Here is a 12715-nt window from a genome sequence, read left to right on the forward strand (position 1 = left end):
CAGTGAGGGGCTGTATGTACCACAGGGGTTCCCCAGGCCTCCCATATTAGGACACAGCTGGGAGGAGGGCTACCAGACATGGGCGCCACAGGCAGTCACAGGAGAGCAGGAAGGGTGGGAACATTCGAGTTTACTTGAAGCACCAAAGCAGCAGGAGGGCTCAAGTGTGTGTGTGGGGGGCTGCAGCTGGATTTGGGGGTCAGAGATGATTTCTGGGCCCAGAAGCCTAGACCTGGAAACAATGGAATCCCTGCCATTGAGTGAGTGGAATGTACGGTTCAGAATGCCCAAGAATGGCTCTGGTGTCGGAGCTCGGGGCTCTCAGGGCTGCTTACCCCCACTTCTTCCCCAAGCACGGCCAACAAGGCCACACAATGGCACACCTGCCCACACAGCTGGGGGTATCCACAACCACAGCACGCTGCCCCTTCTAAGACAGTGCACATCTTACACACACACCACTGTCTGGGGACGGACAGGGCCCGGGGCTTATGTACCCGTCCCAGTGTGACTCAGTTCTGACTCTGGGACCCACAGGCTCCAGGTGGACCCTTATCCCTTCCCATGTTCCCGGAGGAAGGTCGTATCATTGATCCCGGAAGTGAGGGAGTGAGGGTAGCTGGCGCCTCTGGGGGCAAGTGTAGGTGCAGAGGGCAGGCCCGACGGTGGGGGCTGGGCCAAGGAGGTGGGATTGGGCAGGATGAGGAGCTGAAGTGTCTGGGTAGGGCTGGGCTTTCCTTCCTGAGCTGCTGGAGGCAGGGCCAGGCACAGGGTCCAGGTGGTCAGGGGCCAAGCCGCAGCGAAGCCGACAGCAGGCTGAGCAGCAGCCCGAGGCCAAGCACGGCCGCGCTGGCCCGCAGCCCGCCATCGGCCGCGCTGAAGTTGCACAGGAAGCTCTGGCAGCAGTGGGTGCCCATGGAGGCCACGCCGAGGTTGACGTTCGGGGGGGCAGGGCAGATTGGGGAGCAGCCCTTGTTGAGACTGTGGCCAAAGTCCACCATGTTCCCTGCACCGGAAAACGAGGCTGTGAGCAGAGAGGCAGAGGGGACGGGGCTGGGGTCACGGCTGGAGGCCTGGCCGCCCGGGCCAGCACTCACCGATGCCAGCAGCGGCAGATATGGTCACACAGTAGTTGTCAGAGTCGGAGCAGATGGTGGGCTTCAGGCAGTAGAAATTGCTCTTCTGATTCGTGCAAGAGAAGCACACCAGGGAGTGGGCTGTGGAAGGAGGGGACATGCTGTAGGTGACATCCAAATGCAGGGTTTTGGGAGCAGGGGTGAGACGTCCAGTGAAAACAGGATGGAGGAGTGACCGCTGGGAGAGGGGCCTCTTAGGTTGCACAGAGCAGCGGAAATGGACTCAAAGGACCCCTGGGCCCATTGAGAGAAGGGGGACAGGGAATCTGGGAAGGCATCTCACCTTGCTCCACACCCAGAAGGGCGGTCAGCAGTACGGGCAGGAAGACCTTCATTCTGGAGGGGACAGGCTCCCGTCTGGGTGTCACAACGCCAAGGAAACCGTGTTCTAGAGAGACATAGCTCATAGGGGGAAGGGCCCTGGCACCCAGCAGTACCAGTGGCTCTGGGAGCCTGCTGTCCCCACTTTGTAGACAGGGGCAGGACCTGCAACTTCTAGCAGTGGGGAACAAGGGGTCTTTCTGTTCCATCCTAACCTCCCCTCACTCAGTGCAGACTCCTTCTAGCTGAGACCCCTAGCTGAGACCCCTGCCCGAGCCTGTGGCTGTTGCTGGTGGAGGGGAGTACAGGAAGCCAGATAAGGGAACTCATTAACATTCTTAGAAACACACAGAAAGAAAGGCCAGAGTGGCTGCTTGTGGTCCTAGGGATGGGGGATGGTGACCAGGAATGCAAACCAGCTTCCAGAACTTTCCATGGACCAGCTCCATGTGGGGTCCCAGGGGCTGGGCTGGGCGCATGCTGGCTTATCTAGGGCAGCTCCGGTGTTGGGGAGACCCAAACATTCTGTATGTTATTCAGTGCCGAAGTCCTCGTAAGTAGCTTGTGGCTGGGAAACAGGCTACTGGCAAGTCTCCACCAGGTGGGAGACTCTGCCAGGTGGGTATGAGTCGGTGGGTGCTGCCCTGTGCTCTGCACCAGGACACCTTGGCCAGCCACCCGTGGCAGTGGGTGGAGAAAGCACTTTGAATGTGACCAGCTGGGTTCTGGTCGTGTTCAGCAGGAGGCATAGTGTGGGAGTTAGAGTCTGAGGCCTATGCAGACTCCTGTGCGGGGGAGGAGCATTCTGGGCCTGGAGAGCCAGTTCCCAGGCACTGGGAAGAACAGCAAGGAGAAAACAGACCTGGGGAGGGGGCTGGTAGAGACCCTGAGAATGAATGGGCCCCAGGCCTCTCTTGCCCAGCCCTGGGCCTGGGCTGACAGCTTGGGATCCGGGAGCAATAGCTAAGGATATTCAAGAACAGTGGCCGGCCAGCTGGGGCTTCTCCCTGGATCCAGGCAGTTCCAGGAGGAAATGCCTGTTTCCGCCTCTTCCCTAAAGTTAGGTTTGGGCATGGAAGAGCCCTGAGCTGTCCTCTCAGAAGCTCTGGTGTGAATAGCCACTGTCACAGCTAGCGTCCCCACCATCCCTTGCCAGGAACCCAACCAAGCAGGCCCAGCTGGGCTGAGTCGCTGGAGTGGACTGGACCGGCATTAGTAGAGTCAGGCATGAGTAGGGTCGGAGGAAGGGAGCCCCCGGGGGCAACCAGTGCGCTTCCGGGGCGGTGCCATCCAGGACCCAGACTGCGAACTGCTCCCCGGGGCTCAGGGGCTGATTTCTGGGAAAGCCGGGCATCCGTGACTCTCGGCGGGCAGGAGAGGTAGGAGTCTACCCTGGTCTCCAGGGATGAGAAGGGACCGGGTGGCCCAGCGCAGGGGGCCTGGGCTCCTAGGTACTTCGTACGCTTGCGTAATCTATGCCAAACAGAGTGCTCACCGCTTGCTGGGCAGGCTCCTGTCCCAGCGTGATTCACCAGAGCAGTCAATTCTCCGTGCCGGCTCCAAGATCCCGGCCCCTTCTCAAGTAAGAAGGGCTGCCCCTCCCTAGTCTCCACGGGAGGGGCCAGGGGAACCCAGAGTTGGGTGACAGGCCCCCAGTGCCTGCGCAGCCCTGGGCCGCCAGCTAGGGAGGGCGCATGGCGGCGGTCTCCGCGCGCTCCCGCCCCAGATCTCTGGAAATATTCGGGAGGGCTGGGGGGCTGGGAGTGGAGGCTCAGGCCCCTGCGTCCGGGCCCACCCGCACCTCCGACTTCCAAGCCTTCCTCGACCGCTTCTGTGCTTTCCTCGGCGGCCCGCTCGCTCGCCCCCCTCCGCGCCCTGCAGGGTGTTTTCCGGGGCGCCAGACCCGCCGAGCCCGCGCCCCCAGCCCACCCTGCCCGGGCCAGCCGACTCACCGCCGGGGACGCAGCTCCACTGCCTCGGCGAGCCGCTCCAGCCGGACTAGCACGCAGGCCGAGGCGAGGGCATCTGGCGGGGCGGGCGGGAGGCGGAGCCGCGGGCGGGAGGCGGGGCCGGGCTTTCCCGCGAAGGCGGGAGGGGGCGGGGGCGGGGAACCAGGGGACGCTCCTCCCGGCCCGGCTTCGCAGGACCGGTCCCCGGCTGGGCTGCGCTCGTTCCCAGCGGGCCGGGCGGGGGTGTGTGCGGAGGGGCTCCTGCGCGGCCCGAAACCCACAGGTGGCCGGACACCTGAGGGGCTGAGCACCTGGGGGGAATGCGTCCGAGGAAGCCGATGGGGCAGTAGTGGGAGTCCTCTCTGCAGAGCGGGGTGGGCAAGGTGAGGGGTGGGTAGGAGGTCTTCGGCCTGGGCTCCCGGAGGTCTCGGGCGCCAGTCCTCGCCCGGGGGCTGAGCGGTTAGCCCTCCCATGTCTGGGGGAGCGGTGGTGACGGGGCAAGCCGCGCGAGGCTGGAGGAGGGGGCTCTGGTTTCTGTGGCTTCCTGGCAGTGGTGTGGGCAGCAGGGATCCCCAGCGGGAGATCTGGCCCTCTGAGCGTCCATCCATCTTTGCAGGCCCCGGGCCCCTCTTCTCCCTGGGCGCAGGGCCGCCTCCTATGTGGCGCCCACAGCTGGACCAAGACCCTCAGCCCAGGATAGATCCAAGAGCCTACTGTGTGCTCCCGGGGCCCCCCCCCCCAGTGTACAGCCAGGGGGCCCACTCACAAAGCTAGCCTGACCTGACCCTGGGCTCAGAACCTAGAGGCACCTGTGTGAGTGGCACCCGGCTGAAGGACTTGGTGGGCGGGGCCTGCACGCGTCAGAGCCGAGAGACAAGAATAGGGGTGTGCAGCAAAGAAAGTAAAGGCTTGTTTGGGGAATTGGCATCAAGCCTGGAGACACAGGTGAGCTAGTACTCAAAGACCTGGGTCCCGGATGGCCACTAGAGGATAGATTATATAGGGGGAATCATCAGGCTGGTAGTGAAGGGAGTTGGGGTCATGGTCTCTACTGAGGGGGGGGGGTTTGGGCAGGGGGCAGTTGACCATTGTATCAGTTCCTGATGTCAGCCATGGCGGCGTCCTGTCTGGTTTTGTGAGGATGTGGTCGGTGGGGTCATTGGGCTTTCATGGGTCGGGGGCTGAAACATAACTGAGGTCCAGCTTTGTTTGAAACTTTGCTCTAGTTTGGGGTCTGGTTATTGTATCTTTGTGACGGTCGATTGACCTGAGCTTCATTCTTAAGGGAGTTTGACGCAGACCAGGACCTTTTCCTGAGGCCTTAATGATTAAGGGAGCAGACGTGCAGTATGTGCAAAGGTGGAAGGACCTGGTTGAAAGCAAGCAAGCGCGTCATAGTTCTGTTAGACTGAACAAAGCTAGCTTGAATTAAGGAAAAGTCATGCTACAGAAATGAAGTTCACGTGCTGTTCCAGCTGTTAGAATAAAGCTGGGGTCCTTGGCCTGACATCAACGGCTTCCCTTCCATGTGGACTGTCTCCGGGTGCCCATTCAGTGCCTTGTCCTTCAGGGAATATTCACAGAGCACCTGCTGTGTGTGGCCCTGACCTGGACCTGCAGCCCCACCTTTCCAGCAGTCAGCCCTGCCCTACGCAACATCCTGGCACCAGCAATACCCCAAGCCCACTCCTGTTTCTGGCCACGTTTCCTGTTTGCCTGCGGCCCCTCTACTTGACCCATGGTGGTTTCCTCCTCTTGCTGCAGAGCTCCCTCTGTGGGTTTGTGTGTTTCTGCCACCTGTGTGTTCTGGGAGATTCACACTTCACACTCCTACAGCACATTTCCTATCGGGAGCTGTCACACATGACCTTTTCACTCCGCCCTTCTGAACAGTGACAGAGGGCCCCAGGAGAAGGGGCTTCTTAACTATATGCACGGGGTGGGTGGGGGTGATGCAAGGGGACTGGAGGGGCTGAGGCAGGATGGCCAGGATGGAGGTGGGTGAGAAAAGGGACCCTGGGATAGGGACTAGTCCTGTGGGCAAGGTCTAGGAGTCCATTAGGTACCACGTGAGGGGTGTGAATGGGTGTGGAGTGTGTACGTGAGTGTGTACATGTGAATGAGTGTGAGTGTGTGTGTGTAAGTGAACCCTGTGTCTGCAGAGTTCCAGGCTCTGGATCAGCTCCTTGTATGATCTGTGACGTGGGATGACAGGAGCATGGGAAAGATCAGCTTGAGAAAGCTTCTAGGGTTCTTTTCCTTGGATGCTGAAGGCAGGGATCAGACTGTATCATGAGATGTCTCCAGCTGAGGTGTGGTGACATCCATGGGGGTTCCACAGCTCTCGGGGTGATGGCCCTGCTACCCCAGGGACACAGCATGCAGTAGGCCATTCCTTGGGCAGGAACAGCATCCAGCAGGACCTTGTGCTCCAGTCCCATGTGTCACAAACCCTAGGAGTCCCAAGGACGCCGGCTTTATTCTGCAGGCTAGCACCTTCAGGGCTCTTGTGTCTTGTGATGGGGCAGTTAAGACTCTCTGTGGGCCTGCTCCCCACACCCCAGGTATCTGCTTGCCCACCACTGCTTCCGCTGCGGGGGATAAGACTCCTGTAACTAGGTCTCAGATGTTTGGGAGGCAGGTCTGAACTCGCCAGGTGTGTCGTCTGGCCACCTGGGCCTGGCACACACATTGTTAGGAATGCAAGTAGGAGATTTGATTACCTGGGTCTCTGGTGGGATCTGCCTGGTGACAGAGGCCATCAGCTGTGCCTTGGATGGGAGCCAGCAGTCTTGTGATGAACCAGACTGCTGTGGCCACCAAGTGGCACCTGTGGGTCACTCTGAGGCATCTCAGACATCTGATGTGGGTGGGGAGTTTCAGGGTGAGCTTGGCTCACAGCTGGAACTTTCTCTCCATCTCTCCACCTCACAGGGTCTCAGGTGACCTGGCAAGCTATGACCTGGAGGGGCCTAGGTGCCCAGGCTTCATCCGTGGGTGGACAGGAGGACTCGTAGCACACCCCAGCCCAGGCAGTGTCACACCTAGCCACCGTGCCCCCTGTTGTATGGATTTTCTCTGTCTGAGGTCTGGCTGTGGGCCCACGTCCCCTGTCAGCATCCTGTGTTTTAGTCTGTCCTTGTCTGGGCCAGTCCCTGCCTAAGGATGTGCTTTCTAAGGACTGCTTGTTCCAAGAACGCCTTTTCCCAAGCAGAACATGATTTCTCGGGATGTCCAGAAGGTGGTCAGGGCCTGCCATTCCTCAGGGACTTCAGGGTTGTATCCAGGAGGAATTTGACATCTCATCTGGTTTTCTGTTACACCAGGCATACGTCGGGCCGGGCTGGCTGCTGGAAAGGCTGCAGGCTCCACTCCTCTCAGAGTGAGGCTCTTGGGTCCTCATGTTCTTTGGGCTTTGCACTCTAACTGCTGAAGCTCCCTTCCCCTACCCCCAGCACAATGCTTTGGCTTCTCCTGATTTGCCGCACAGCTGCTGTCCTGAGCAGGACCCAGTGGGAGGGTAGGTGCAGACTTGGCCCAGTATCTCCCCACACGAACACTTCCTAGGGCTTGGTGCTGCCCTCCTGCAAAGGGCCCAGGCACCACCTGCAGCACCCACTGCCCCTCCCCAGGCTTCTTGCTCCTGGGTCCTCACTAGCCAGGTTGGTCTAGGAGTCCCTGGAGTGACCCCCTTTGGCTCCTGAATGTCTGCTCCCTTGCCCATGTCTCTTGGTTGAGCCACGTAGGCCTTGGGCAGGGCCCCCGCTGCTCTCGGCCCTAGCTGGGAGGGAGGCCCACCTGGCGGCCCAGGGTGCAGGGGCAGCAGCCTGAGGAGCCCATGAAGTTCTGCTGACCGTGTGACCTTGAGCTCCCCACCTGACTTCTCTGGGCCCAGCTCCCAGTCTCAAAGTGGGGCCTCAGCACACTCCTCTCAGGCTGGCTCCCCGCTTCTCGCAGAAAACAGGCCCAAGCGCTGCCATGACTTCAGAGCCTCTGCTCCAACCACTGGAGCCTTAGGCTCCTCCTCTAACCCACACTCCCACCTCAGGGCCTTTGCACGGCTGTTCCCAATCCTGGAGCAGGAAGTGCGCTCCAGATATCCCTGGCCTGTGCCCTCACTTCTCCGCTCAGGTGCGCATGTCAGGGCGATCTTCCCCAACTCCCTAGGTGACGCCCTGCCCCCTCCTGCCATGGAAGCACCGGGCACTTCCCCCCATCTTTGAACACTGCCTAGCGTGTAGTGGTGCTGAATAAATAACTGGATGAGTACATCTGAATGGGAATGCAGCTTCAGAGATGGTGTTGTGGGGACAAGAAGCCACAAACTGAGAATTTAGAAGCACCATGTTTGTAGATGGCACTGCAGGAAGGAGGGGCGGGGGGCCACGGTCTCCCAGGTCCTTTCTATACCAAGGCCACAGGCTCTCTGCGTGCACAACCAGAGACCCTCCTTGAATGGCCTCGTGGGCAGCCGGTGAAGCAGCCCCTGTGACATTCCGCAAGGGGTGAGCTGGCTTTTGTAAGTTAGCAACGTCAGGCTCCCTGCAATGGGAGCTGAGCACATGTTGCAGTCCATCAGGGTACTGTTTCCAGAAGGCAGCGAAGACCCCTTTCCTCATGATAGGTTGTCCTAGTAGGAGGTGAAGGATCTTGAGAGCGGAGACCTATCTTGTCAGTGTCTCCTGGTTCGGGAGGTAGGAAAGTGGCAGGTAGCAGAGCTGGCTTACCTGTCTGGAGACGGTGGTCCAGAGAGGCCGGCTGGGGCTGGCGACCTGGAGGCCGACATGTGTGGGTGGTTGATGGAGACACAGAGGGCCAGGGGCCTCCCTCACAGCAGTACCCCTCCAACCGTGCACCCCAGTGCATGGAAAAGACGCCACGTCCTACGGGGCTGAAGTCCGGCGTTCCCTCCTCAGCTAGGCAGTGGCCGTCCCGACCCCACCTTCCACTAAGCTCTCCGCCTTCCTCGGGGTTCGGCAGCCCCCGGCTTCCTGCACACGGGCGGTGGCCTCGGTGAGCACGCTCTCCAGGCCAGCCTGAGGCAGGGCCTGTGTCTACGTCCCTGTCCCTGGTGCTAGCGCCCTCCCTGCGGCCCTCGCGCGCGCTCTGGTGGCCGGAGCTGGAAACACACCCTGCAGACCCGAGGCCGCCGCCAGTCCAGCGGGAGGCTGTGGGCAGCCCGGCCGACCGGTTCTCCATTCTCCTGGACAGTAAGGGGGTTCACTCACTCGGTCCCGGGGACAGGCCAGCTTCATTCTTTTCCTGTAGCTGCTTTTATCTCAGAAGTTTCCAGGCGGTCTCTGCCCTGGGCCCTGGTCAGTGACTCCGGCCAGGCATAGATGATCTTCCCAACTTGAGTCTTAGGGTTCCTCTCCTCTCACAAGCAAACTTGCTTCAAGTTTCACAAGGTGTCCTTGGGGCGGGGAAGAGCCCCTCCGTGGGGACACGTGCTGCTGTCCCACTGGGGAGTGGGTCCTGGATACCCAGTCAAGCACTGGCACCGGGACCCTGCAGCTCTTCCGGGCCCAGCTAGGCTAGAGAGCCGTGTGTGGCTCTGAGCTCCTCCGACAGAAAGCAGCCAGCAAAGGCCAGAATGTACCACCTGAGGGGCTGAAATCAGTTATCTGTGGCCACCGGGACCCTAAATGGCCAGAGGCTGGAGGTGCCGCTTACACAGACCATTGCTTTCAGCAGACCCACCCTGGACTCTGACATCAACACAGTTCTAAAAACCCTCAGCCCGGCCAGCGGGGGGCCATCAGAGGAGACTCCCTTTGGGCAGAGCTGGCCACGCTCCAGCAGCCTTCCAAGCCCTGTCCACGTCGGACCTGGCTCTCTTGAGGGGAGATGGAATGGTGCGCTCTGTGGCTGCCTCACTCGGTCAGCAGGGGGCAACAGCTGTGAGCCCCAGAAGTGAGAAGTCGGGATCATTAGTGCAGGAGACGCAGTTGTCATTTCCTGCTAGCATCAGACCTTTGCAGACTAGCTTAGTTGTAAAATTCTACCAGGAAGTGCAGAAAACTCACCTCTCAGCTTCCCAAATGGGAAAGGAGCAAGTCACTAGGCTGTCCTCACGCCCTGCCCCTTGGCCATTTGGATGGAGTAGAAAGCTTGTCCTCTGAGAGGGGACTGCCAGTGTTCCGCCACCTCTATGCTCCTCCCTGCACACTCTTTGTGCTTGGTCACAGGGTCCACTGGGTGGCTCCCTATACCATCCCATGTCCCCAGCTGACTTCTTCATTCGGGAAGGGCAGGGAGGAGAGAGGAGGGACTTGGGAGGGAGGGGTGGGGAGGATGTCAGTTTGGGTTCTCTGGGAAGCAGACAGCAAGGGAGACAGAGAGATGCAGGAGCCCATTGGCAGGAGTGCCTGTGGAGGATAAGTGAGGAGGAGAGGGTGAGATGGAAGAGCATTCTGGCCCCAATGGGATGCCTGCGGAGCCCTTGGAAGCAGGGAGGGAAGGAGGGAGGCCTGGGGGGAGAAAGCAGGGGCTGGAGAGCAGCTGGAGAGAGTGGCCAGGACTTGGGGGCCACTGAAGAGCAGGAAGGTGCTGGCATTATTGGCCCAGGCCTGGCGCCTGTCCCTGAATAGCAGTGGAGGGAGTGGCAGGGGCGTTGGCACGAAGGACTGGGCTGCTATAAATACTCCTCACACAGGCTGTCTCTCCAAAGGACTCCTTTGGATTCCATGCAAGAGAAGGGAAGATGGAAATCTTTTAGAAATGGCTTTGTCATAACGATATTTAATCTATTATATGTGGCATGGCACTTCAAGACTTAAGGGTCTGGCAAGAGGAGGGAGATTCCCTAGGTCCCTGACACCCCTGGGCCAGGCCTCAGCCTGGGTCCCCATGGAGAGTTCTCTCTGGGCCATGGGTGGGACGCCGGCTGTGGGTGAGGCCCAGCCTTGGTCGGTGATCCAATGACCACGGGCAAGGACAGGCCCCCACCCCACCTAGTCCAGCCACCGCCGTCCTCTTCCTGGGGAGGCTGGGATCCCTCCCACCCCTCCAGGAGACTCATGCCATAGCAAGCACACTTTTACACATTTTGGCCAAAATCCCATGGTAAGAAATGTATTTGTCATTCTGACCAATGCATATAAATCCTGATTATGGGGGGCACTCGATATTTTCTGTTCTACCTAGGGTTACCTCATTTCACTCTATTTTTCATTAAACACCAAATCAAAAACCACTAAACCAATTTCACCACCCATAGTTCAGAAAAGACCAAAAAAGCCCCTAGTCCCGGACGTTTATTTTTCGGATGACTTCTTAGGACTTTCTAAAGGGAACAGGCACTTTTAATGTAATTAAAGCATTAAGTTTGAGAAAGAAAGTGAATGTTTAATGGAAATGAACTGATCTGGGCCATAGGAGATGGGACCTGGCCACCCACCAGGTCGAGTCTGTGCAGAGGGGGGTGTCTCATGGATCTCCACAGCCTGACGTGGGAGCCCCCACAGATGCCCACACCCGGGGACTCTCTTGTGTTGTCCACTGTGCCCGTGGGTTCAGGAGGCTTGTGTGTGTGCACGTGTGAGTTGGGGTACGGCATGGAGCCAGGCAGCCTCTGGGCATTCCCCTTGGTCCTTTGCCCTCCCTCGAGGAGCTCCCACATCCAGCAGTGAACCAGCTCCCGTCCTGAAGGAACTTAGGGCCCTGGTGTCCATTCAGGGATGGACAGACTTGTGTCAATGCCAGCCTCCCCGTGAGCCATAGGGGCTGCTCAGACAATGAGCTGCTAGGGTCTCAGGCAGAGGTGGGGGAGAGGGAGAAGTGCTCAGGATGGGGTGAGGCAACCAGGGGCAGAGATGGGCAGAGTTATGGGTGGGCCATAAACCTTTGCGAGTGAGCTGAGTGAGTACACAGTGGCGAGATGGGGGTAGAGGACATCCCACCGCAAGGGGACCAGTGGACAGGATGGGAGAAATTGTGCCAGCTCTGGGCCTGGGCTCTGGACCCAAGGAAAGGACACTGGTGGGCAGTGGGAGAGATGTGAATACAGTCTGTATGGGGTTCGGTGTGAGTCTGGCCACAGGGCTAATTTCTCATGTTTGACCTTGGAGATGTGGTTATGTAAGAAGTTAACATTTGGAGAAGCTGGGCAAGGGAAATACAGGAACTGTACTATTTTTGAAACTTCTTTGTAAGTATGAACTGATTTCAAAATGAAAAGTTAAAAATGTTTTAAAAGCAGCAGGGAGTAGGCTTGGTGGAGCTGCGTGGTTTGGGGTTCTCGTGGGGGAGCGGAGCCCAGTGTGTAGGAGGCGTACCTGGAGGGCGGAGGAGAAGGGCAGCAGAATTATGCCCTAGACCAGATTGGACGGGGCGGGGGTGTCAGGGAGAAACATTTCAGCAGGTCTTCTTTGCTGTGATGGACTGGAATGGTGGGGAGTGTGCAAGCTCTTCTTCATGAAGGGATCTGGGGACCAAAGAGGATGCCGTCGGTGGCTTGGTGCTGGCAGGGCTGGTGCAGCCAGAAGACGGCCCCTCCTCTCTTACTGCCTTGGTGTGAACTGAGCGCCTGGTTCTCATTAGATGAGAAGGTTGTGGGGAGGGAGAATGGAGCAAGCCCTCCACCTCGTCTTGCCTCCACGATACCTTTCTACGTGTGTGTGGGGGTGTCACCTGGCCCTAAATGGTGTGTGACACTGCTTGCTCCTGCCAGCTAGGAGACCCCAGTCAGCTCTCAGCTGTTCAAAGCCTCTTCTACCCATGAGGTCAGAGTGGCCCCTCTCCTGTGGGTCAGTGTGAAAGGGCAGCCGGCACTTCAGACAAAGGGCTTTATTAAAGGGAGCATGAGCCTGCACGTGCCTAAGGTGTTCTCATCCTCTTCTTCTATAGGCTTCTCTGTAGTCACCCTGATGCTAGACAATGGTGTTCACCATCCTTTCTGCTCTCAAATGGGGATCATTGGCCCAGATGTCTAAGTTGGCTCCCTTGTGGCCATTCTTCTCGTAAACACTGCTGCTGACCTGCCTATCCAGGCCCTTGGCTGGGAGGTTGAGCCACAATCACAGACGACTGGCACAGCCGGGAGGAGCCCATGTGGACTGAGTAGAAAAGGCAGGTGGATGAATCACACCCCAGCTTGAAGGTCAACTCTAGGCACGAGGATTGCAGACAAGGAGCACAGCATGCGAAATCTCAACGAGCAGGACGGGGGACCTACAGTGTCATCTCTTGCGTGGCGGAAGAGTTGAGTACAGAGAGCGTATAAGACTGTCCAGAGAGGCAAGGGACAGGGTCAGAAGCCCCTTAGATGGAGGTATGATGGGCCTGGAGTTAGTGCTGGGGTGACAAGGG

The 12715-nt window shown here is 58.9% G+C and overlaps 1 protein-coding gene across 3 annotated transcripts; it reads right to left on the reverse strand.

The window, feature by feature from the left end:
- Positions 1-110: 110 nt before the first annotated feature.
- LY6E (lymphocyte antigen 6 family member E) lies at positions 111-3537 on the reverse strand. Of its 3 annotated transcripts, none has more exons than XM_081069776.1 (4): positions 3410-3537; positions 1420-1524; positions 1098-1217; positions 111-1006 (listed from the first exon to the last, which is right to left on the reverse strand). In XM_081069776.1, exons 2-4 carry the CDS (start codon positions 1469-1471, stop codon positions 783-785), a joined length of 396 nt encoding a protein of 131 aa, XP_080925902.1. In that variant the 5' UTR covers positions 1472-1524; positions 3410-3537; the 3' UTR covers positions 111-782. The 3 variants fall into 3 exon arrangements, with proteins under 3 accessions (XP_080925902.1, XP_080925903.1, XP_080925901.1); XM_081069777.1 differs by having other exon boundaries at positions 1420-1493; positions 3410-3469; XM_081069775.1 differs by having other exon boundaries at positions 2953-3452.
- Positions 3538-12715: the final 9178 nt, after the last annotated feature.

Source organism: Rhinolophus hipposideros (assembly GCF_964194185.1).
Source record: "Rhinolophus hipposideros genome assembly, chromosome: 13".
NCBI classification, from domain to species: Eukaryota; Metazoa; Chordata; class Mammalia; order Chiroptera; family Rhinolophidae; genus Rhinolophus; species Rhinolophus hipposideros.